General features: G+C 49.0%; 1 protein-coding gene across 2 annotated transcripts in view; it reads right to left on the bottom strand.

The window, feature by feature from the left end:
- ELMO1 (engulfment and cell motility 1) overlaps window positions 1–25,048 on the bottom strand; it is a 401,111-nt gene that overhangs the window by 312,876 nt on the left and 63,187 nt on the right. For both annotated transcript variants that reach the window (XM_008147245.3, XM_008147253.3), the window contains exon 2: window positions 20,239–20,382. In XM_008147245.3, coding sequence (XP_008145467.1) covers window positions 20,239–20,316 — 78 coding nt within the window. In that variant the 5' untranslated portion in view covers window positions 20,317–20,382. The remainder of the gene's footprint in view (window positions 1–20,238; window positions 20,383–25,048) is intronic.

The following is a 25,048-nucleotide window of genomic DNA, read 5'->3' as shown; positions in this document are numbered from 1 at the left end:
CCTGGCCGCCATCACCGCCAAACATGCTGAGGACGGATGACCTGGTGGCACTTTCCGCTATTTAATAGTATTAGCTGAACAAAATACACATCATCTGCAACTCAGCCACATGGAAATCAGGGTGAAAACACAGCGTGGTGCGAAGATCTCAGAAGCAACGCAGGCCCGCAAGGTCAATGACAACCAGAACTCCTCGGAGGCCATGGGTCGGGCTACCAGCAGCCTGCTTGTACGCAAACAAGCGTGGACTCATGATGTTTTCATGGAACATGTGGCATATGAAATAGGAGGTATTGTGAAATTTTTCCTTCCGAGCGCACAGAATTCTTTCCATATCCGTGGCACTGACAAACGCCAATCACGCAGCAACTTGAGCTGGGCACACTTGAGTAATGGGACCAAGCATGTGCCCTGGTGTCAACTGGCAGCTGGCACAGCTGGTCCCCCTGCCTAGCAGCCACAGCTGTGCTCTGCCCGCCTCCAGATGGAAGGAATGCGGGGAGGCACACAGCTTGCCCAGATATGTGGAAACACTTTCTGTTTTGGATGCAAACAGACCCTGTCTGTCTCCTGGGGTGATAACCGAAAGAACGAGTCACAGACCAAAAACAAATGGAGAAGAGAAATCAAAGAATTATACATGTGGTCCAAGATTTTCAGATACACCATGAAAATCTGTCTACATATGAATAAGTTTTAGTCCCTTTCCTCTGAGGGCAAAGTGGTGTGGAGAAAGGACTTCGGAGCCAAGCAGGACCAGTTCCAATCCTAGCTCGTCAGCTTGCCTGCAGTGGGACCTACAACTTCCTTCATTTGCTGAACCTCAAACTACTTTATCTGTAAAATGGGCATAGGACCTACTCACTCCATGGGGCTGTGATATAATTAACTCAAATTAAATTACATTAGAATTAACACAAAGGGCAAAGGACACAAGAAAAGGTTCGAGTTCTGGCTTCCTCGGCCTCTCATGTCACTAGAAGAACATTTCCTTCTTGCACCTTTGTCCTTGGACACAATGCTACCGTATCCACCTTCCTGTGAATTCTGAACACTGCAGTCCTTTCTAAGGCCCTCCAGCCCCTGCCCAGAGCTCCAACTCTGTCCTCAGTGTTGCTCCAATGACCCCCTCCCACTGCAGGTTCAGCCTCTATGACTGAGTGTTCAAAGTGATGTCTGCCGACAACTATGAACAAGTGGGGGAAAAGAAAGACCTAGAACTGGGGAGTGGAAAGATGGTGGGATATTCTTGCCATCCTGAGTTGGTCTCCTTTAGAATAAGATTAGAAATGGGGATCGGGCTCTACCATGAGTTACATGTCACATTAGTCCGAGGCCTTTGCGAACACTAGTCCATGGATTTAGCTGTAAGTTAAGGGGCAAACCAAATGAATAAATAACTGTAGGAACAAAACTTCTCTCGTAAGACAAAGATTTTAACCTTTCAGTATTTCATGAAGACCCATCGGTCTCTGAGACCCCTAATCTCACTTCTTGCACCCTCCAAACTGAAACATAAGTAACAGAGCTGGATTTCGGCCTTAAATGACATTGAAACAACAGATCAGGCCAAGGAAGTGTTGCGATGGAGGTAGGAAAAGGCACCTAACATCACAGCTCCTGGAATCTGACTTCCCAGTTGAGGTCTCTTAGAGGAACTTCTGGGATTTTAATTCAGGTCCGATTCATAGACTCAGAATCAAATTTGAAAAGACAGAAGCCTGTGGACTTCTAGAACGATTACATCTAGGACATTCTGAAGATGGATAGAAGGAAGGAGTAAAGACCATGGAAAAACCAAGCTTAAAGATTTACTAGAGGAAGATTAAAGAACAACTCTTAAACCACAGACGAAAAGGAATCACAGTTAACTGAACACGACGCACCCATTATGCGGCCTCACCTATTGAGATGATGACATGTGAGGATGAGGCTGGTCCCATGGGCCACTTCCTTCACCTGTCCCCTCATTCTTCTACCTGCTCCAAGGAAACATTAGCTTCCACCACGCAAACCTAGTTCCAGTGACTTTCAGTGCTCATCTCCCTCCATCCATCCATCTTATCTGACACCATTACTACCACCTCCTTTTTGACACCCTCTTTCCAGCGCTTGTGTTGTATTTCCTTCATTTTCCTATACTTTAACCAATTCAACAAAACCCAAGAGGTACTTCCTTGTTTCTCTTTGCTCCATATTTCTGTTCTTGTGTCTTCTGCTTTTTCTTAATCGGTCAGTTCCTCACTCACTGCAACTGCCCTAAATCTATTCTGGTCCCAGAACCCTCTCTTGCAAATCTTTGACAGCTTGTTAAACATACCATTTTAACTCTCCTTCAGGCATCTTATTAAATATAAAACAAAACTCAGCACTCTCACCACTCACTACCCATCACTCTACCCTAACGCAGCGTGCCCCCAAAGCCCGTCACCCCCACCATGACGTCCGTCTTGTTGGAACTCCACTGAGGCCAGGGGCATCATTACCTTCATTTTCTTAAACTCCAGGTCGAACTGTTTACAAGGTTGTGTAGCATTTTCCTCTGTGATGCTCACATTATTACTTCTCTCCTCCTAACTACCCTTCTAAAGGCCCGATGCCCCTCATTCCAACTCCTGCTATCGGATGAATCGTTCCCTAATCCCGTCATCCTTAGTCCTGCTTCCCCAGCCCCAGCGCCTTTCCTGAGGACCAGCCCATCATTACTAACCACTTGCCCTGCGTGTCCCATCAAATGCTCCACTGGAATATCAACCTCAGGTTCCTACCTTCCATTAGCTCCTCCTTTTGGTAATTCTTCCATGTACGTTTCCAGAGGACCTGCCTTCTCCTTTTCTTTGCCCTATTCTGTGACAGTCACGTTTACAAGACACTGAGGCTCATCCTTATTCCTCCATGCTCTCTCTCTCCTTTGTCCTTTCCAGACCTTATCCCCACCTTTGTTAAGAACTCGCCTCGGGATCCCATTACCAGAGCCCTGCAAAGGAATCTACACATCTCCAAGTTTCTTTCTTCCCAACCCTCACTTTAACTGTAATCAGGCAAAATCAGAGCTTCCCCTCAAACTTTGCTCATGTCAGTCTTTTGCTCCAATATCCTCCATAGATCCCCAATGACCACCATCTACATAATGTGTGTGTGTGTGTGTGTGTGTGTGTGTGTATTCCATACTTTCACTTTATTCACTGTATTTGATGAAATGTCCCTCTCTTCTTCCTGCTCCATCTCTAACAATGAACTCTACCTATCCTTAATATCCATGTCAAAGCCACCTCCTCTAAGCACACGTCCCTGGTCTCCCCAGAGAGAGAGACCACAGCCTCTTTGTAGGAAGTACTCCCAAGGACTTCTGTACCTCTTGTACCTTCTTGTCTCTGAGCACACAGCATCTTAATGCATCTTTGTACCTTCACTCGGTACTAGTTTCCACAGTGCATAGGTGCCAATAGGATCCAAGAGACTCAATACACTCCTGCTAAATGGGAAATCCACACACTCACTAACTTTCCTTTAAAAAAAGGCTTGAGTATAAAGCCAACTATTTGGAAGGACAGCCTGGATTCATCAGTACTCCATGCCCCACGTCCTACCACACCAGCCACTGCTGGGCTGGAGGCAGCTGCTGGCTCTAAACTGGTGGACGTGTGAGGGCTGTCGCTGCTGCCTGCACAGATCCCTCGCCAAGGGGTTGCGTGATTCATGACCTGGAAGAGCCCTGAGCGAGGCAGCTGATGGAGAGTATAATTCAACAGGTGATAAAACAGGTACCAATCAAGTGACTGTCCCCATCCCTTAGCAAGGCCACACAGGTGATCAGCACAACTTCCATAGCAGGGACTGAACCAGATACCCCAACAGAAAACACTTCTGGAATCAATGCCCATAGAAAGCTCTCGGTGAGACAGGAGCTCTGCGACTGACCCCACTCCCAGCCCAGCCCTGGCTCTGCCAAGCTCTGCTTCCCGTTTGCTGGGTTACACAGGATGCGCCTACCTGCCCGGATCCCTAAGACACAGGAGTAGTGACAAGGGCCACACCTTGATAGCTTCCGGCAGGCCTGCTGAGTAAGTTCCCTTCCACCTCATTGAGAAAAAAGGCCGGGAGAAAAGGAAATTTGGTCTTTAAGGATGAAAACTGGTTTTTCTCCTGTGACTCCACAAACCCTAAAGGAACGAAAAATAAAATTCTATCCTCTATTTGAATATATCTGGATTTAGGATACTGAGGCAAAATTATTTTAACTGCCTGACCATGTTTTCTTAACTTATAAACATTGTAACTAAATTCCTTCAGCTTTTTGTGTTTTTTTTCTTTGTTTTTGTGGGTTTTTTTTTTAATTGAATTTATTAGGGTGATGTTGGTTAATAAAATTATATAGGCTTCAGGGGTACGATTCTATAATACATCATCTGTGCTCACCACCCCAAGTCAAGTCTCCTTCCATCACCACTTATCCCCTCTTTACCCTCTCCTACCTGCTGTGAAGGTCAAGATTACTCTCTAGGACTCCGGTGAGCTGAAATGGGAAGAGCTGGTGGTAAAGGTAACCAGGAGGCTGGACAGTTGTCATAGACGTCTGTGTGCACGTTAGACCCAAACGCATTCTCTTCCCTCTTCCCTTAGGGCAGGCGTCCTCACACTACGGCCCGCGGGCCACATGCGGGTGTTTTTGCCGTTTTGTTTTTTTACTTCAAAATAAGATAGGTGCAGTGTGCATAGGAATTTGTTCATAGTTTTTTTTTTAAACTATAGTCCGGCCCTCCCAACGGTCTGAGGGACAGTGAACTGGCCCCCTGTTTAAAAAGTTTGAGGACCCCTGCTAGGCAATATAGGAGAGCACTTCTTCACTTTATAAAAACTTTAATGTCAGCAGAAATATTTGTATTTGTCAAGCAAAGTATGCATTTCCATACAAATTGTTGGCAAAGCACCGCGTGCCAACAGTTATGTTCACGGAGTACCTCTTTTTGTTGTTTTGTTGTTTTTGTTGATTCATTCATCACTTTTTATTTTAACTTTTTTTTCCAAAATAATTCCTTTATTTACCTTAATTTACCAAAAACAGTAAGAAAGCACAAAAAGATTTTTCTAGCTCCTTACACAAAACCAGCTAGTTTCCCGAGGATGGTCGAGTTCCCCAGGAATTCCTTTTTCATCTGTGTCTCTGGCAACACACTCCTCTCTCTGTTCCTCGGGGTGGGTGCTGGCCCTTTGCCGTCCCCTCCGCCCTCTCCCTTGACTTTAATGAAATGCCCGCCTCACAAATTCCTGCATCCACGCCTCCCACTCCGACCCTGTCCGGCCCTGCACTTCCAGCAAGTCCTGGTGTGAATCCACGTGGGTGCCCTCCTCCCCTTCCAGCTCAACACTTCATCCTCTTCCTCATAAAAGAGGCCCTCCTCTCGCCTCCCTCTCACTGTTGAATAAAAGACTGATCACTCGCCCACCCAAGCACATGGTTCCTTTAAGACATGGGAGACACCCAGGAAGAAACTTAGGAGGCGGTAAGTCCAGCCTGCCATGAGGCTCCCTCCCTGGGGATGGCCCAGCTGTCGTCCCTCATCATTCCCCCCGCACCCCACACTCCCCCCACCTGCTCCCGTCATAATGAACTCAGTTCCTATTTAAACACCTGCTGCTGTCTGTTGGCCAAGGCACCTGCTTGGGGACTTCACCCAGCGTGAATGCGCACCTCGGAGCCGGAGCCCTCACGTCCATTGCTGCCCCCACTTCTGCCCTGGCACCAGCCCGTGGAGCCGGTAGCACCCCCAGCCTGATGTACTAGCAACTATGGATTGTGGGCTGATGTTCTTGCTTCTGACATCCACGTCTCAGGCCCACGGCTGCCCTCAAATGGGCATCACCCAGCAAAGCAAGCCTGGCTTCGTTAAAAGCGTGTTCATTTCAAATGTTCTTAATGACATGGGGGACACTAATGCTAAGTGAATGGACCCCAGAAAAGCATTGAGAATGCTGAATTTTTATCAACTACTGGCTTCTCTCTCTCTTTCCTCAACCGTGAGCTCTTGAACAACTTTGGGAAATGACTTCCTCGGATTGAGCCGCGAGGTCTGCAGGCCCTGACGTTGTAACCTTAGGCTCATCACTCCTGCTCACAGAGCTCCACGTCCTCCTAGGCCGTGTCTCGCACACTGCAGTGAAGATCGAGATGACATGTGCCAGACCCTGGAAACAGAGCCTGGTACACAGCAGGGCACTGGACAGAGCTTACCTATGCACAGGTTATACCTGGTGGATACTTTGCAGGTATATTTTTCAAAAGTTGGTTGAAAACATTAAATAAGTGACTAAACAGCCAATTCCTCCTTTTTGCTTGAGTGACTCCAGCCCCCAGTGCTGCCTTTGGCATTTATCACATCCTATTCTTTATTCTCCAGCTCTTTTTCCTTTCTTTTCTTATAAAATATATTTTTATTGATTTTAGAGAAAGGAAGGGAGAGGGATAAAGAAATAGAAACACTGATTGGCTGCCTCTTGCATGCCCCCTACTGGGGATCGAGCCCACAATCTGGGCATGTGCCCTGACCGGGAATTGAACCATGACTTCTTGGTTCATGGCCCAAAGCTCAACAACAGAGCCACATGGGCCTGGTTCATTCTCCTTTCTTTTGACAACTACTGGTAGATTCTACTTGCTTCGGAGCAGAGACTGCCACTGAGACTCCTCTGCCCGGCCAGGTGAGTGGCTGCTAGGCGCCCGCAAGGCCAACAATGAATGAATAATGTCTAAGAACACGTCTTCTCTTTTCAGACTTCTAGCTTCGTTCCCCCTCTCCTGGTCTCTTCCCACCTGCCAGCAAAGCTCAGGAAGGGGCTAAAGAAGGAGCACAGCCAGGGGAAGACAGGTGCCCCCCGGTCCCCACCACGCGCCTGCCCTCCGCAGACCAGCATCACACAGCCCTCCCACTGCAAACTGCTTTCCACAGAGACTTACAGCTTCTGGTCCTGGACTATGAAAAAGGCTTTCTCCGGTCCTTGCAAAGCACGTGACGGATGCCCTGTTCTGCCACCCTGAGGGGCGCAGCACAGCACTGGGATTTCACTCTGCTTTTCCAGATGCAGAGAGAGAAAGGAAGAGAAGAAACTGGTTTCCATGAATCGGGACACCTCTGAGAGGGATGTGTATGCTCACTACGATTTAGCCTAGACTGTGACTGAGAGCACCCTGAATGCATGAAGACCCACCTGGTTCCTGCCGGTGCCTCCGGACATGGTGTCAGTGACACCAGCCATCTTACGGCTCAACTCCTCCTCCGAGGAGCCGGCTGACGACTTCCATGCTTCCGGGCCACAGCCCTGTAGATGGAGGAACCTGATGCGTTCTGAGAACTGTGTGCGCAATCTCTGTTTTTCTAATAGAGGCCTGAGTTATCCGAAAGATAATGACAAAACCACGCTTTCCTGAGGCAAATTTAGCTGGTTCTTGGAAAGACGTATGTTGACAACAGTTCCACAGTGAATCACTGACACAGGATTTCCGTGATTGTCAAAAATGACAAAGGGCTCAGCGACGTCTCCCAAGCCGGAACACCAAGGATCACGGTAATTTTAAAAATTGAAAGATGACAGGCTGTGCCACCTTTTTTTGACAAATGATGGCTCATGTCAAAATGGTTTACTAAAAATGACGTGTTTCAGCTTCATCAAACTAATGAAATACTAGATTCTAGCAAGATCAAGTACAATCTTTGTGTCATAAAAATTACTGGACTGTGCAAATGAGAAAGACAAATAATTAGCAGTTTCATGTATTAGTGCAGCGATTTTCAGCTGGTGTGCTGCAGGAATCTTTAAACATGGAACATCTGACTACTTAGCCAAGGACACTGACCTCTTTTCCCTTAGATTGTCAAATAAAAATATGACAACACACCAACACAATAGCCATCTGGTGTGAATGAGTCAAAATTATAACTATTTTTTGGTCAGATTGGCAAAAAATGTATTTTTTGGTGTCCCGCAGAATTTTAACAATTAGTTTATGTGTGCCCTGAGATGAAAAAGGTTGAAAATCATCTTAGTGGGTTAAAGACAAGTAGACACATCTTTCTCTTTTAGATATCAGATATACTTCCACTCAGAAAAAATGGTATTTCCATTCAACTGAAGAGAAAGTGCAATTTCAGAAAATGTCAAAATTAGAGAGATAGACGACGTGTGAAAAAACACTAATATCATTATCTTTTGTGTTCTTCTTTCTAGTCCTTGACTATTTCATATTGTCCTAAGATCAATGTTGTCAGGGACATAAGGAACAAAAATTTCCCCGAAATGTCAGTATCTTGGGTAGCTACAGCCACCGAATTCCTCATTCCTGCATCCCTCTCCACCTTCCTGATGTCAGCCTTTGCCAGGAAGCACTCCCAGATGACTCGAGACCAGCTGACATGCCATTCTCCTCCACCCACCCCACCCCTGCAGTCATCGCCTTTTCCATGGGGAAATGAGCGACTCACACTGTGAATGAATTCAGATCTTATGGGCCTCTTCCCTTCACTCAAGGGAAATAATCTTGTTAGTTATTTGCCTCTAGTTCATATGTGGAAGGTTAATCATATATATATATATATATATATATATATGTATATATATATATATATATACATATATATATATATATATATATATATGTGTGTGTGTGTGTGTGTGTGTGTTTATATACACACACACACACACACACACACACATACTAGAAGCCCGTTGCACGAAGTTTCGTGCAATAGACCTTCCTTCACCTGGCTGCCGGCACCAGTTTTCCGCCAGCAGCAGTTTTCCTGTGGCCACCCGCCGATGATAGGAGCGCCTCCCGCCAGAGCGATCAGCCACCCCGAGAGGAACTCCGATTGGGAGGCGCTCCGATCGGTGATCGGCGGGTGGCCAGAGGAAAACTGCTGCTGGCGGAAAACTGGTGCTGGCAGCCACGCAATTGGCCACCCCGAGTTCCACCACGGGCGCCTTCCATCGGCTCTGTCGGTCCTCCCGCAGTGCCAGCCGGCTATTGGGGCCTGCGGGAGGAATGGGGGGGGGGGGCGGGGACTCATGCGTCCCCGCCCCCCGCTCATCCTGTCAGCCCAATTGGCCACCCCAAGTCCCGCCCCCAGCCTGCCGCCGGCCCAATCGTGGGCGGAGCGGAGTGATGGTTATTTGCATACTTCCCTTTTATTAGGTAGGATGAACATACATATCCCTTCTCAGAAGTGTCCTGACTTGTGGAAACCAGTTTTTTTTCTTTTCTTTGTGGGCTAACATTTCTCACAACTGCTGTGCAGAATATGTTCAATGATCATATATATGTGTGTGTGTGTGTGTGTGTGTGTGTGTGTGTGTATGATTTAAAAATAAAATGTCAGACTGGCTGAGTAGGATAAACAAGTGATTGTGGACTGTGGACTCTGATAGATAGGGGATTATCAGACCAGGTGAGGAGATATGAGAAAGCCAGATAAGCTCTGAAGGCAAATTAGGGTTGCGATTCAATTTAAACACAAGATCATGAGGGTTTATTAACTGCAAAGAAGCTGAGATTGGATGTAGCACAGCAATCAAAAGAATGCTGAGACAAGGGAGCATTAAGAAGTGAGTTCCATTTTTAATTTCGTTTTTTCCCCTTATATTTCCTCTCTCTCTTAGCCATGGAGCTGGTTTACTTGACTGTGATGGATGCATTAATGCCAACTCAGCCTTCTTTCTTCAGTGGTAATGGATGTGCTGAGATAACTTTCAGCAAGCAGTGAAGGGACATGGCTTCCAAGTCTCAAATATCTATCCCCTGGGTGTGACGATGGCAACCCGAGCCTGAACCACAGCCTAGAAGAATGAAAATACAGGCTCTTCCGGGAGAGGCAGAATATGCAAACAGTGGCCACAACCTCCTGCACTTTCTCAAAACTCCCTTACCTTTGACATGTCATCAACCCAGACTTTTATTGCCCATTTCCACTTGGCCAGCTCTTCGGATAATAACAACAGTAATAGCAACTAGTTACGGAGTGACTACCAGAGAGCCATTTCTCAGTGTACTTTACAAATGAGAAAACCGTATGAAGATCTCAAGACGTCAAGTGACTTGCTCAAAGCCTCATACACACGTGACAAAGCCAGAATTTGAACCCAGACCTGTATAATCCTAGACCTTTCCTCTTTAACCCGGCCTCAGCTCCATAGTCCTGGCAACCAGGGACAACAAGCCCAAGTGCCGGAGAGAAAAGCTGCAGGGAAGGGCACTGGACTTCGGGGTATCTTGGTTGCTGGCACAAAGTGATGTTTTGATTGACGTTATTTAAAGCTCAGTGTTCCAGCACTAACGTGAGACTCGTAGATGATCCTGCTCGTGCGTTAGCCACACAAATTACGATGGAATGCGAAGTTAGCACTGAAACTTCTGATACCCAGTGGAAGGATTCTGTCTCCTCCTCCTCACTTTTGATGCTCAAAATCAACACCCCCACCCCAACTTCTCTGCAGTTCCCTTCTGTCTCGCGTAATTTTAACTTGTGTGTGTACAAGTTAAACTTAAACTTAAATCTTACCCCAAAACTCTCTTTCTCAATTTTTAACTTGTATTCATCATCTTCTAGTTTGCCAGGAAATAGCCTTGTAACCAACATTAATCGTCCCCACCCTTCTTGTGCGTGTCCCAGTCCTGCCAAGTCCATCTCAGAGTTGGCTCTGTGAACCTTGTTCTTTATCCTGCCTGTGGGCACAGCGAAGCAATTAAAAATAGATGCTATTTGGATCGCTTAGGGCACTTCTGGTGGGAGGTTCAGCAAATGCAATGGCATGGCTAAATGGATGTCCACGTTCATGTGGGGGAGTTGACAATGGCATATGTATGAGTGAGAGAAGTCGCTAAAAGGGCAAGCTAGAGGCAAAAACGTCTAAATCCTACAGACAACTCCTGATGATTTGGACCCATCAGGTTTTTAAGCAGCAAAGTGACATAATTAAGTGTGAATGGAGGCCAAGAGACCACTTAAGTGGACAAAGTGGCCAGAGTACCAAAACCCAAAGAAAAATCAAAAGGAGCCTGGCTCAGTAGTTGAGCATCGACCTATGAACCACGAGGTCCCGGTTCGATTCCCGCTCAGGGCATATGCCCGGATGCAGCTCCATCCCCAGTGTGGGGCGTGCAGGAGGCAGCTGGTTAATGATTCTCTCTCATCATTGACGTTTCTCTCTCTCTCCCTCTCTCTCCCTCTTTGAAATCAATAAGAACATTTTTTAAAAATCTATAGGAGGTCCAACCATATAGATATCTGCTTATTTTTCTTGAGCCCATTTGTAAGGTTTCCATGAAGAATGTGAGTCCACCTAAATATTCCTCCACTATTTTTTTCTCTCTTGGTAGCTGTCACCAGCCTTTGCCCAGATGTTTATACAAGAAATATTAGAATCATCTTTAACATTTTATGCTCCCTTATCACTGTATATATAATCAATCATCAATTTCCTGTCAATTTAATCTTCTCATATGTCTTGATGAGACATGTGTCTTACTTCTTTCTATCCCCCCTATCACTGCCCTGGGCCATGACATGATCATTTCTTGCCTAGGCTACAGCAACAGCTATCCAACTAATCTCTCCTGATTTTACCTCTCACAAAACAATTCTCAAACTGTCATTCTCTAAAAGTACAATGTCACATTCATAGTTTTTCATTCCTTTATCTCTGGGGCTGTGTTCTAGAAAAATTCCTCATTTCCATCCTCCAAATTACAGATTCTCTCTTTAGCCAAATCCATTCTAGAGTTATGTGTTCATTTTTACTTTTCTGTATTAGTTTTATTTTTTATGTTTTGCTTACTGTATATATACTTTTTCATTTCTAAGATTTCTAATTGGTTCTTTTTCATATCCATCTGTTCTTAATTTATAGCCACCTACTTTGTGCTCATAATCTCCTGTATGTGTAGATATTACTCTCACTCTTTTCAAGGTCTCCCTGTGAGGATATCTCATTTTCCTCCCTTGCTCTCTGTGTTCCTCTAGAGAGAAGAGGGCCAGCTAGAGCAGCAGCAGATGTGATAAGGGAGACCAGATGTGGACAAGCTTTCTGAGATAACTGATTGGATTAAAAAAACTGAGGAAGAGTCTAGGAAGACATATAGATTCGGCTTCAGCAAACTGAGTGTGCATTCACATATGGCACCAGAACAACGAAAGCATGAAGAGAAGCAAAACCGCACAGGTTTAGGGGAGGAAGGAATAATGAGGGGTGTTTGAACATGTTGGGCTTGAGTTGCAAGGGACATCTCGATGGGCAAGATGAATAGGAAGATAAGTAGCTGTTTATATGAGTCAGGAAGTCAAGAAAGAAGTGACAGCCGGAAATTATGAGCACCTGATGGTGATGAGGTTGGTGAATCCAAATAGGTCACCACAAACTTGTCCCACGGTAATTAATGACCCATCTATAAGCACCTTGAAACTTGACAGCGCTTCTCTCAAAGTCTTTTGGTTGTTTTTTGACTATGGATGTCTTTGATGAAAGGATGAAAATAGACCTTCATAATGTCAATCCATGAAATGTGATCGTGTATTTAAATGCCTGGTAGGAATAAGGGAAGAGATGATCCTCTCACCAGGGCTATCCCCTTTCTCAATATTTAATTGTCTGTATCATTAGACAGAAAAAGTATAAATATCACCTGTTTCCTTTGCTCAACGTTTATTATGAACTCACCACGTACCAGGCCCTATCCCAGGCACTTGGTCCATGCAGAACATCATACAGTGAGTAAGTATGGATGCTACAATGCATCTAGTCTGAGGGGCCAGCAAAGACCCTCTCTAAGGAGGGATGGGAAATGAACAGGAAGACAAATGACGGGGGGAAATTTCCAATTCAGAGAGAATGGCATTTATGAAGGCTCTGAGAAGTGTGCTTTCATAAAAGGTGAGAGAGATCCCAGATAGAGGCGCTGGTGGAAAACCCCAGGGACTCTAAGCAAGGCTGGTGATGTCATCTAGGGCTGGGGAGAGCAGGACCCTAGTAGCCACAAGGATTTTATCCTAGTGCAGCAGGAGAGCCACTGCAGACTGCTTTAACCCAGAGGATGATGGGAGGCCACTGAGCTGCTACTGGTCCCCTAGCGGCAGTAGCTACAGCAGTAGCCTTGAGGATGGGGAAAGGTGGGCAGAATCGAGAGCCATTTAGGAAGTAGACACTACAGGATTTGCTATTTGAAGGGCTATGTGAAATTTGGGGGATGGGGCGGTTGTCAAGCACAATATTGGTGCCATTGACTTAGAGGACTCACAAATCCATTTGATCAAAATCTAGAAAAAGGAAAACAGAAAAGCACACATTTTATTTCCCTGAGGCTGCTCACATTTCCTCCAAGTTCTGGGCACATTGTACAGGTATACATAGAGATATAATATACAGAGATAAAATACAAGCCTTCCTCTGGGGACCCAGAATCCTTCTGCATGCTAAAATCTAGGCATTTGCATACCCTGCCACAAATGGCCAGCTGACCACCACACAAATGAAGTCCAAAGGGTGACATGTACAAAATGTTCTAGCAACATGAGATGCTTTAGTCAGCAGATCTCAAGAAAACATGGTTGGGGGAAGGCTCTGTCCTGAGTTTCCCAATGTGCTTCTCGTGAGAGAACTGGGCAAAGGAGGTAGATGAAAGGGAATAGCACCCCCACCCACCTGGAAAGCAAACCAAAATCCTCTGTTCTTTTTCAGGAGGGAAAGCAGAAGGCTAGCGTTGGTTCTTGCTGAATTAAACTGAGCTCTCAGTCAAGGGGAGAGATATGTTACCAGCCTTTCTCTTCCAAGGCAAGGCAACCGTTAAGATGTCATGAGATTATACAGGCTCAATCACACACACACACACACACACACACACACACACAGAGACAGAGAGAGAGAGAGAGAGAGAGAGAGAGAGAGAGAGAGAGAGAGAGAGCGAGAGCGCGAGCGCACGCGCGCGCTAAAACTGGAAGGGGAAGTCGCCCAGTCACTCTGTTTTAGAGGAAGTTGAGGAAATAGCTGTTACCCAATGTAACAGATGCAAACATGAGATGAGGGTTGGCTACTCCTGTCCCAGCATCACACGACCTTGTAATGACAGCTCAGACAGCAATGGGCTCGCCTCTCTGAATAACACCCTTTTTATGAAGGGAGCTCTGGCTGGCGCTGTGTTTTTGCTCTCTGGAAAGTAGGAAGAGGGGCAATTATTAGGATCACGTGACATCTGGGGCACCCACTGAAACTTACTGTGGGTGTCAGGTGTCACCAGCAGATGGAGGTTGATTAGGGCGTCACAATCATGATTTCCAAATCTGGGTCCAGGAGCAACAGCATCCCCAGCAAGGGGCTTGATAGAAACAGGCATCCCTGCGCCCCAAAATGCACCTCCAAATACTCCTCTCTGTGCATTCCATGAATCTCACAGGTGATTCTGATGCAGAAGCGAGCTTGGAGCCACTGAGTTGGTCCATCAGGGCCGGGGGACCTTCGGCAATGTCTGGAGACATTTTGGGTTGTCACAACTAGGGGAGGAAATGCTACCAGCATCAGTGGGTGGAGGCCAGGACACTGCTCAGATCCTACAACACACAGGACAGACCTCGCGACTAAGAATTATCTGGGCCCAACAGTCAACTGCACTGAGGCTGCCTCAGCCGGATGTATCCGACCTCTCGGGAAGGAGGGGCCAGGAAGAGCCGTGCCTTTTAGTCCCTGCAGTGCAAGGCCAGGACCGCGCTCTCCAGAGATGCAGGCTCGTCCGCTTGATGCGATGGGGCCTTTCTAAGGACGACCTTCACCACCGCTACATGTGGGGTCAAGGGCATGAAGCACATTCTTCGTGTATGTGCTGTTATCTGGAAGGTCTGGATTCAAAACTCGTTCCGTGGAGCTCAGTCATTTCCATTGACCGGGCTCTCGTCATTGAGATGTTTTGGGAATGACGGGTTTTCATTCTCCTAAGAGTTGGCTTCGATGCATTGGAGAGGACGCTTACATTATTGGTTCCAGTCTTGCTGGAAACCTAAGAAGCGTGTTCTATTGTGTGTGCCACTCGGAAGAAACCATAATTGGCTCCTAATGGTTAGCATCCCTAAGCGGAGTGCTGAGTGATTATCTCACGGAAGGCCCAGATGCCAGAAAGCATGTGTGCGTGTTGCCAATTCTCCGCACGGAGCAGGAGCTGTCCCCACTCACACAGCACGTAAGTAGCAGCCCAGATCCCCAGTCCAAGTCAGTCCACCCAACGTCCATGCTCGTGGGCGCCGGGCCGGACGGCCCCTCCCAGGAACCAGCCTTCCATGCTCTCTCCCCCTCCAGGTAGGCTCCTTGGGTGGTAACCCGGACCACTGGCCACATGTTCTCTAATTGTTCTTTGCTTCCATGACACGTGTCCCTAGAAGTCACGTGGTTAGTGGATGGAGCAGGCCTCGTGGCGACGCTGGGCGTCTGCTCAAATGTGAATGGCAGGAGCCACCTCGTGGAAGTGTGAGAGATGGGGAGATGCAAAAAGAACTACTCGTTAAGTCAGGGAAACGCAAACACTACCTGGAATCACTCACAGGTGGAATCTAAAATAAAGTCACACTCATAGAAACAACAGAAGAGGCGCTGCCAGGGGCGGGGGCTGGGGGGTGAAGAAAATAGGCAGAGGTTGGTAAAAGGGCACACACCTTCAGCTACACGATGAGTAAGGCTCTCATGGAACACAGAGTCACCACCGCGGATGACTGTACCGATAGCTGAAATTTGCTAAGAGCACAGAATTTAAATGTTCTCACTCAAAGGGCTGGGAGGGGGAAGAAACCATAAACGTGAAGTGGTGGATACATTAATTAACTCGAATGGGGAAATCCTTTCACGATGGAGACGTACATCACATCACCAGGATATACACTTTAAATATCTTTTAATTTTATGTCAATTATAGCTCAATAAAGCTGAGAAGAAATAAATTTAAGAAAGAATTACCAACCAGATTTATGATTTAGTAGACGCTGCCTGGGTTTTAGTCCTATGGCGTGCTGGCTTCAAACCAGGCGTTTCCTAGCTGTGTGATCCCAGGCAAATGAAGGCGCCTCTGACGATCATGAACGGGGAAGTGTACAGCCTGCCTCGCTGGGCTGTGCTAGGAGATACACCACTCCACACCGGGCACTGCACCTGCCGCCTGGCACACGGCATGTGCTGGGCAGATGGCACCTGCTAGTATTGCTACTAAGACTATTATTATATACAGTATGCCAAATTCCGATGTCCAGCACAAACACTGAAATGTGCTTTGTGCAATCAATAAGCTTTCCAAAGGTCTTGGGTACATGAAGTCCATGCAGTTTGAATCGTGTCTTAAATATACAACACAAGCAGGACAGTAGAGGGAAAACCTCAGGTCTGGGACACACTTGCCCAAAAGCACAGGCAGCCGAGTTTCTTTCAGGGAAATAAGATCCCCAACCCCACCAGGGGAGGGGTGCCGTGGAGTGTTTCTGTCTAGAGAAGGGCGGACACTGAAGCTCCATTCTCATCCTTACTGTTCACTATGGAAGCCAGAAATTGAGGTCAATATGATGGACCCCAGGACACAAGTGTGTGTAAAACACAGGCAGACCGCCGGGGGCTTAGGATCCACGCCCACAGGTTATATTAACTGTAAATCAAAGCTACCCGCCAGGAACGGTATAAGAAATGAGAAGGATGGAGAAATGGCTGTGTTATAACATGATCACAAAGGATTTGAGTTCAAAGGCGGCTCTACCTCCCCCATGTGCTTACCAGAGAGGGAGGCAGAGGCGTGGAGCGCTGATAAGGCAGGAGGCAGGAGGCAGGCTCGCTGTTAGTGAGAACAAAGCCTCAGGGATTTCCAACGGGTGTAAAGGTGCAGGGATGCACCCATAAGGGGGCAGCTTCTACAAAACAGCGGGCTCCTGAGAGGTGCAGGAGGTCCCGGGGCAATGTGAACTCGGGCTGATGCACGGGGATCAGGAACGCTCCCCGAGGCCAGGTTAAGGAATCTGACTTGAATCTCAGATCACTAGGAAGCTCCAGGCTCGTTAGTGATTTTTTTTTAAATTGTGGTAGACTTTCTTCAAACAAAATCTTTCCCCAGAGCTTCCACAGTGAAAACAGCTCAATCCCAGCTGCTGTGGCTGCAGCGCCCTAGGAAAGCCTGGGAGCACCAGAGAAGGACTGCAGGGCTCAGGGGGAAACCCTGCACCTCTTCCCATCAGCCCCTGGGCCTGACCCTGCTGCCTGGCCGCCTGGCCCAGGTGTGTCTGCACCTCTTCCCATCAGCCCCTGGGCCTGACCCTGCTGCCTGGCCGCCTGGCCCAGGTGTGTCTGCACCTCTTCCCATCAGCCCCTGGGCCTGACCCTGCTGCCTGGCCGCCTGGCCCAGGTGTGTCTGCACCTCTTCCCATCAGCCCCTGGGCCTGGCCCTGCTGCCTGGCCACCTACCCCAGGTGTGTCTGCACCTCTTCCCATCAGCCCCTGGGCCTGACCCTGCTGCCTGGCCGCCTGGCCCAGGTGTGTCTGCACCTCTTCCCATCAGCCCCTGGGCCTGACCCTGCTGCCTGGCCGCCTGGCCCAGGTGTGTCTGCACCTCTTCCCATCAGCCCCTGGGCCTGACCCTGCTGCCTGGCCGCCTGGCCCAGGTGTGTCTGAGGCGCACTGAGCCTCCCGGAAATGACGGCCAGGACCCTCGCCTGCCGAGACGGCCCGCACCCACCTTCCCTGAAAGGAGGCGAGATCCGTTTCCTTGTGTGGAGAGCATGGAGTTCCGTGCTCGGGGCCATAAATAACACGTCTAATGACCTCTCCTCCACATGAAAGAGCTTCCCCCAGTCGGCAGCCCCTCAAACCCCCCTTCAGATTCACCCTGGAGAGTTTCCCCCAAGCACTTGCTTGTGTTCTGTAGGCAGCTGAAAGCTTACACGGGGACAAGGACATCCATCAAACAGAGAGGAGCCAGGAGCCAGGCGGGTGCCCTGGGCTGCCATTATTTTTCTGTAAACCTAAAACTGTTCCAAAATATATATTTTTTATTTTTTTAAATATACTTTTTGGGGTTCAGAGAGGAAGGGAGAGGGAGAGAGATAGAAACATCAATGATGAGAGAATCATTGGTCAGCTGCCTTCTGCACGGCCCCTACTGGGGATCGAGCCCACAACCCAAGCACCACTTGCCCTGACCGGGAATCTTGAACCGTGACCTTCTGGTTCATAGGTCAACGCTCAACCATGGAGATACACTGGCTGGGCCCCAAATATTTTTAAATTTATTTTCTAATTATTAATACACACACAGCAAAGGCCACCCCCAGGGCAGGGGCAGGACACTGCCTCCACGGGACCCAGGAATGTGAGCAGCAGTTGCTGTCTTAAAGCAGACACTCCCAACCGCTCCAGCCGGGGCAGAAGCCAGAGGAAATCATTTCCCGGGATCTCTGACTTAGAAGCTCCTGGGATGGGGCCCCAGGTGGTTCTCCTGAGAAATCCGGCGTGGGCACCAGGTGTGCAGCCCGGCACTACCAGCTGGGTCTTGTTAAAATGCAGGTTCTGTGCCAGGAGATCTGAGGTGGGATCCCCCTCCCTGCATGTCTAATGAGCTCCCAGGTGATGCCCGGGCAACTGTCCTCAGCCCCACAGAGGCGGCAGAGCAACAGGACAGAAGGCACCCGGGTCCATGACACCGGAGCATCGCGCCAGCCCAGCAGCCAGCTCCCACCTCACCGAAGCGAGGTTCTCTCAGCTGCTGCCACACCCCCTCCTGGCTACGCCGAGTCTGACCACGTAGGCCCAGGCGCAGGGTAAAGGAGCAGTCAGCTGTGGCCCCTCTCAAGCAGCAGGGGAAAAGGGCAAACAGCCATTTGGCACAAATGAATAGAAAACTGCTGGGCGGGCTTCTCGACCCGAGTGGCTGCTTCCAGAGTCACACAGAGCCACCTCCGAGAGCAGCCATGATGACAGTGTGCTGGCCTGGTGGCCTTTTGGACAATAACCCTAAACATTTACCTTGTCTTACATTCACACTCAAGCTCCGCTAACTCTGACTTGCTGTGTAGAACTTACTTTACTGAGTTATTTGGATCCACACAATGTAATATAACCTTCAACCAGACAATAAAATCTGACCAGGAAAAAAAAATCAGTACAGATTATAATCATAAAATAATATCAAGAACATAAATAAAAAGTGGAGTTGCCATGGCACCCTAACTCTGCAAAGGCTGAAAGCCGTCTGGATCCTATGTTATTTGCTCTATGAAACCCTTCACTGCGTGTTAAGGTTCAGCCCCCTTTGCTTTGAATCACTTGCTCTGGAGGGCAAGGTAACCCTCCGAGATAACCTGTGCTAACACAGCAAGTGCCAGCCACACCAAGGAACTACCCAGACCCAAGCAAGGGGAGGCCTGCCGAGGTAAAACCACTTTTTAAGTCATCACGATACGGTTTTTATTCCGCAAACATGCACTGAGAATTTGTCACCTGCCAGGCAATATCTGAGACTCACGGTGCAGTTTACACTAATCTCAACATTACAGTTGTCTGGGATCCAAGACTGAGCCCCACGACACGCACTTCATTAGCAAGCCCTTACTCCAATGCTCATGGCTGCTCCGGCCAAATTCAAAGAGAAACAGGATTCAAATAATTAAGCTCTGTGCTGCCCCCGATGAAATGGTCTGCACGTGTCCGTGAGTCCCCGCCAGGCAGGCTGGGGCAGCCCCTGCTGAGTGCTGGCCTGGAGCCCGCAGGCCACTGTCCCTGCTCCTCGTCACAGCCTCAGACACATGCCCTGGTTGTTGTTTTTTTTAGTAAATATATTTTTATTGATTTCAGAGAGGAAGAAAGAGGGAGAGAGAGACAGAAACATCAATGATGAGACAGAATCATTGATTGGTTGCCTCCTGTCCGCCCCACGCTGAGGATGTAGCACACAACCGGGCATGTGCTCTGACCAGGAATCAAACCTTAACCTCCTGGTCATAGGTTGATGCTCAACCACTGAGCCACGCTGGCCAGGCCACAAGCCCTGTATTGACCCCATCCACACAGATGCTGGGGGAGTGAAGCAGCCACGCATCGCCCTTGTGTGTGGGACAGAAACCAACCACACTGCAACTATTCCTGCACAGACTCAGCACACCCGGGAGAGAGCCATCAATGTCTGCGAAAATTCCAGAACCGAAGGGACACCAAGAACAACCCCACACTGCTCCCTGCATTACCAACCTGGTCGATTTCCATGAGCTTGGGGTAGGCGCCCGGCCACTCGATGGCCACCTTGACGATGTCCGCGGGGGGCGGCATGGTGAAGCCGTGTCCCACGCTGGTGCCCCGGGCTCCCGCGGTGCAGATGGCCACACGTGTCTATCCCTGGTGAGGAATGACAAAGAGAAAGAAGGTCGCTCAGAGCACACGGGAGGCGGGCCTGCTTCATCACTTCCTGTTTTCACTGGTGGTTTAGGTACAAGTAACGGCTCAGGGACAGAAGACACAGCTGCCAACTGCACTCCTGGCTGCTCGGAGGAGACAAGACAGAGGAGGGGAAGGTGCCAACGCCCTGGAGTTCAGCTGCCAGGGGACCTGGCCCCAGGGAGGACAGTTTTGTGACTCTGGGCGGGAAAGCAGGCGCCCCTTACCCCCAGGTCCTGTTCAGAGGGCGCCCGGGTCCCAGGAGCTGGCCTCGCTCCGTCCAGAGCCGCACGGAAGCCCGCGCTCACAGCTCCGGAAGGACAGACTGCCCAGGAAGTCAGGCCAGGAAGCAGCGTTTCTCTGCAGTGTTTTCTGTGTCACAAACAGAGCTGCACTATAGCAACCAGGATGTCACTGGGAAGGGGCCAGGCCCGAGGTTCACACACGTGCAACGTACCCCCTCCCCAAGGCCCGCTCCCACCAGACACCTTCCCGGAGGGGACTGAGGGATGGAGATGCAGGCCATTCAGAGCGGATCCTGGATCCTCATTTGATGGAGCGGCGCTGCTGATACAAGGGGGTAGGGGTACCCTCTCCCAGCCCGGCCATCTCCTGTAGGGTGACCTTTTAACTTAGTATTTTGTAATTATTTTTCTTATTGATTTCAGAGAGGAAGGGAGAGGGAGAGGCAGAAACATCAATGATGAGAGAGAATCATTGATCGGCTGCCTTCTGCACGCCACACACTGGGGATCAAGCACGCAACCTGGGCAGGTGCCCTGACCGGGAATTAAACCCTGACCTACTTACTGGTTCTTAGGTTGACTTTCAACCACTGAGCCACGCCGGCCAGGCTAATTTAATATTTTTCAACAGGTCAAACACTCACATGATTCAACAGATGAATGTGTGTGTGTGTGTGTGTGTGTGTGTGTGTGTGTGTGTGTGAGTAGCCAGGGTGGTGTCCTTTGCCTCCTGGGCACGGCACGCGTGGATCTGTCGCCTTATCCCTGCCACACCTGAGCGCAGCAAGCAGAAGGCCCGCCCTGACCACAGTCCTACCAGCCGGGCAGGCATGTCACACAGGGTTGTCAGCTGAAGGCATCCTCTCCCCCACCCACATCTCATCAGAGCTACTGGCAGCAAAACCACGTCTGGGATTGTCCAAATTGCCCTGCAGAGGTAAGTGTGTGATGACATGCAATGTAGAATCTCCCTCCTCTGGAAGGAGGATGTCTCCTCAAGAACCATTATTAACTAAACCATAACAGTGCCAGTGGTTTTGGTTGCAATTCCCAAAACTTGGAAACCAGTGACCAGTCCACACCAGACTGGTTAGAGAATTATGGAGCCTCCAGGTGCAAAGAGGATCGGTGCCCACCTTCCTCCTGTCTGCAGTGTTTCCCTCACTTGTGAATTCTAAGGGCCCTGCATTGTGTCTGCAGGGCACCCACCATTCAATTCCGGACCTAGATTCAATTACGCGCCCTAGAATAAGAATTAAGAAAACAGGCTCCACCGTGAAAACAGACTCGGTGTGACTCTCAGGTAACTCTACTCAACACAAAGAGCCCACGCTCCGGAGGGGCCAGAGGCTAAATAAGAGAAGGGAGAATGGGCTGGGCGCACCCTCCTCCCCACTGCACACAAAACAGTCTAGGGTTGCACGGAAAGAGGTCACCCAGCCTTCCAGGAATCAAAAGCCAAGTGTGCTCGCCTCCCCCGGAGCCGGTATTGATTTCTCCAAGCGGTTCCGACAAAACCTGGTGAGCAGGCGAGAACACAATGACGAGGCTCCCCCTGGGTCTCCGTGGAGAAGAGGCGGCGAGGGAGCTGTGTGCACAGCAGCCACTGAGCGCAGACAGGTGGGGGGCAGCCCTGGGAACTCACTGAACCAAGCAGAATGAGACCTCATCACTTTCCCTCAGGCTAACCAGCGGGGACAGGGCACCCCGGCTCCCGCGGGGCGGACTCAGGCGCACAACTGCAGAATGAATAATGCAGGTCCACACCGCTATCCTCAGAAGCCCACACTTTATCCTCCTGCACTCATCTTTCCATGAGGCGTCAGCTAGCTCTCCAGGCTTCTAGATATAGTCGCTGCTGCTTCCGATGAAATGTAGGAAAGGAAGTTTCTAGCCCAGTTCTCACCCTTGGCCCAGTGAGCATTTGGGGGGCACAGTCCTTGGTTGTAGGGCCGTCCCGTCACTGTGGGATGGTTAGCAGCATCCCTGGCCTCCACCCACGGTCATCCACAGCCCCTCTCGGTCGTGACGCTCAGGAATGTTCTCAGACATTGTCAAATGTCCTCCGAAGGCAAAATCATCCTCCGGGGAAGTGGTGCGCTACCAAGGCCGCCGGGCCGATCGCTAATGACCAGGCCACCCGTCGCTGAGCTTGACGCAAGACAGAGGGTCTCATCAGGCTCTCCGAGAATCACCAACACCCTGGCCAGGAGTAGCCAGGGTGGTGTCCTTTGCCTCCTGGACACGGCAGGCGTGGATATGTCGCTGTATCCCTGCCACACCTGAGCGCAGTAAGCAGAAGGCCCGCCCTGACCACAGTCCTACCAGCCGGGCAGGCACGTCACAGGGCTGTCAGCTGAAGGCATCCTCTCCCCCACCCACATCTCATCAGAGCTACTGGCAGCAAAACCACTTCTGGGATTGTCCAAATTGCCCTGCAGAGGTAAGCTACATGACTTGTGTGCACAGCCTGATAGAACATTTCTCATGCAAACTAAAACTTAAGAACCACTAATGGGAGGTCTCCACAGCTGGCTGACATTCCAACCATTCTGCCTTGTCAGGTAACTGTCTATGGAGTCCCAGAAGCAACTAGGAAACGGGTGTGGAATTGTACAACGGCCGGCTTCTCTGCTGATTTACTTTATTCGTTTATAACATTAAGGTTCTACAAGAGCACATAATAGAGCATACAGCTGTTGTGTTATAAAGCTGTACATCTGAAATTTGTATAATGTTATTAACCAATGTTACCCCAACAAATCTAATAAAAAATTCAATTTAAAGATTCTACAGCCTTCATATGCATGTCAAATGGCTTACAGTTGAATTAAATGAGATGAAGAAGCACTTTTTATTTGGGAGTTAGTTACCAAACTCTACACGTCAGTTAGACGTGACTCCATAACCCCTCAGCAAGCTGAAATTCTCTTTATCATTCCGCTGATGTCTCCTTAGCTTTGGGTCACGTTTCCAAGACAACGGAGAGGAACCTGTCTCGATTCCCATCTAGAAATCTGTCTCTGTCTGCACATTGTTCATGCCCCAAATCCTCCACATCTCTGAATGTGCTGGAAATGCACCTCCCTGTAGTCTCTTACAGATCACAACCCGGCGTGGCTCAGTGGTTGAGCATCGACCTATGAACCAGGAAGTCACAGTTTGATTCCTGGTCAGGGCACATGCTGGGGTTGTGGGCTGGATCCCCAGTGGGGGGCGTGCAGGAGGCAGCCAATCCATGATTCTCCCTCATCATTTATGTTTCTGTCTCTCCCTCTCCCTTCCTCTCTGAAATTAATAGAAATATATTAAATATATATATAAAAAAAGATCTGTAACATTGCTACATGTTTTTCCAAACAGCTTGATTAGAACAATATGCAATGAGCACACTTCATAAAAATCCCCAAATACCTGATCCGTACATTTTTCTGAAATTTCCATACAGGGTTAGTTTTGGGTCCCCACAATGGCTTTAAACCCTATTGTCCTATGTCTGGTCTTTCTATTACACAAGCAAACCTGTTGAGAGAGAAAAAAGAAGCCTGCGGGATGATGTCCCTGTGGGAGCTGTGCAATGGGAAAACCCGCTTGTCCCGGTGACCCGCGTGCCCCACGACGTCACCGAAGGAGCCTGACAGATGGGCCCGTGAAGGCCACACGGCAGGCCAGTGGGAAAGAGCAGCTGGAGAAACCATTCGCTTCAACTCCTCTGTCCCTCCCTTCCTCCCCAGGAAAGCTGCCTCTGGCCCACTGGCCATCAAATTCCACTGGCGACAGATAAGAGGTTTATAACAATCAGAGGGAGAGCAGGGAGGGAGCACAAGTCCCATATTTAAACGCTGAGTGGTGTCTGATAGAAAAGAAATAGAGAGCATTTTCCCTGGGCATCCAGGTGAGGGAGGCAGGGAAAGGGCCCCTGACACCCCACTGCAAACAGCCTTTCCTTTCCTCTCTGTGCACCATGCAGAGGAGGGACAAACCTGTCCTCAACCCTCTTCGGTGCAGCACCTGACGCTGCAAATTCAATGAACAGAGATTAGCTGGGGGGAAAAAAAAAGTGCTGATTTACTCATGCCATGCTCAAAGCTCAGGAGAACTCAGTAACTCAAAGAGGTGGTTAGAACTCAGGGCTTCCGCATCATCTCACAAGGGGGGAGGCAGGAAGAAGAGGCTGAACAGAGGAACAGGGTGGCTTCTGGCGGGGTGTACTTTGCCCAAAGGTGACCTGGAAATGCAGGACAAGAGGGGCACTTAGTCAGGTTTGTTGTTCACTCTGAGGCGCTCTCAGGATGGAGCTGAGCCGACTTGGAAGTAGTTCTCTTCCTGGTTTGGGAGACAAAAGGGACACCTTTCAAATGAAAATGTCCTTTATGAAAGTA

The sequence above is a fragment of the Eptesicus fuscus genome, chromosome 14 (genome assembly GCF_027574615.1).
Source record: "Eptesicus fuscus isolate TK198812 chromosome 14, DD_ASM_mEF_20220401, whole genome shotgun sequence".
In the NCBI taxonomy this organism is placed as follows: Eukaryota; Metazoa; Chordata; class Mammalia; order Chiroptera; family Vespertilionidae; genus Eptesicus; species Eptesicus fuscus.
This window is presented reverse-complemented; position numbering and strand designations above follow the sequence as displayed.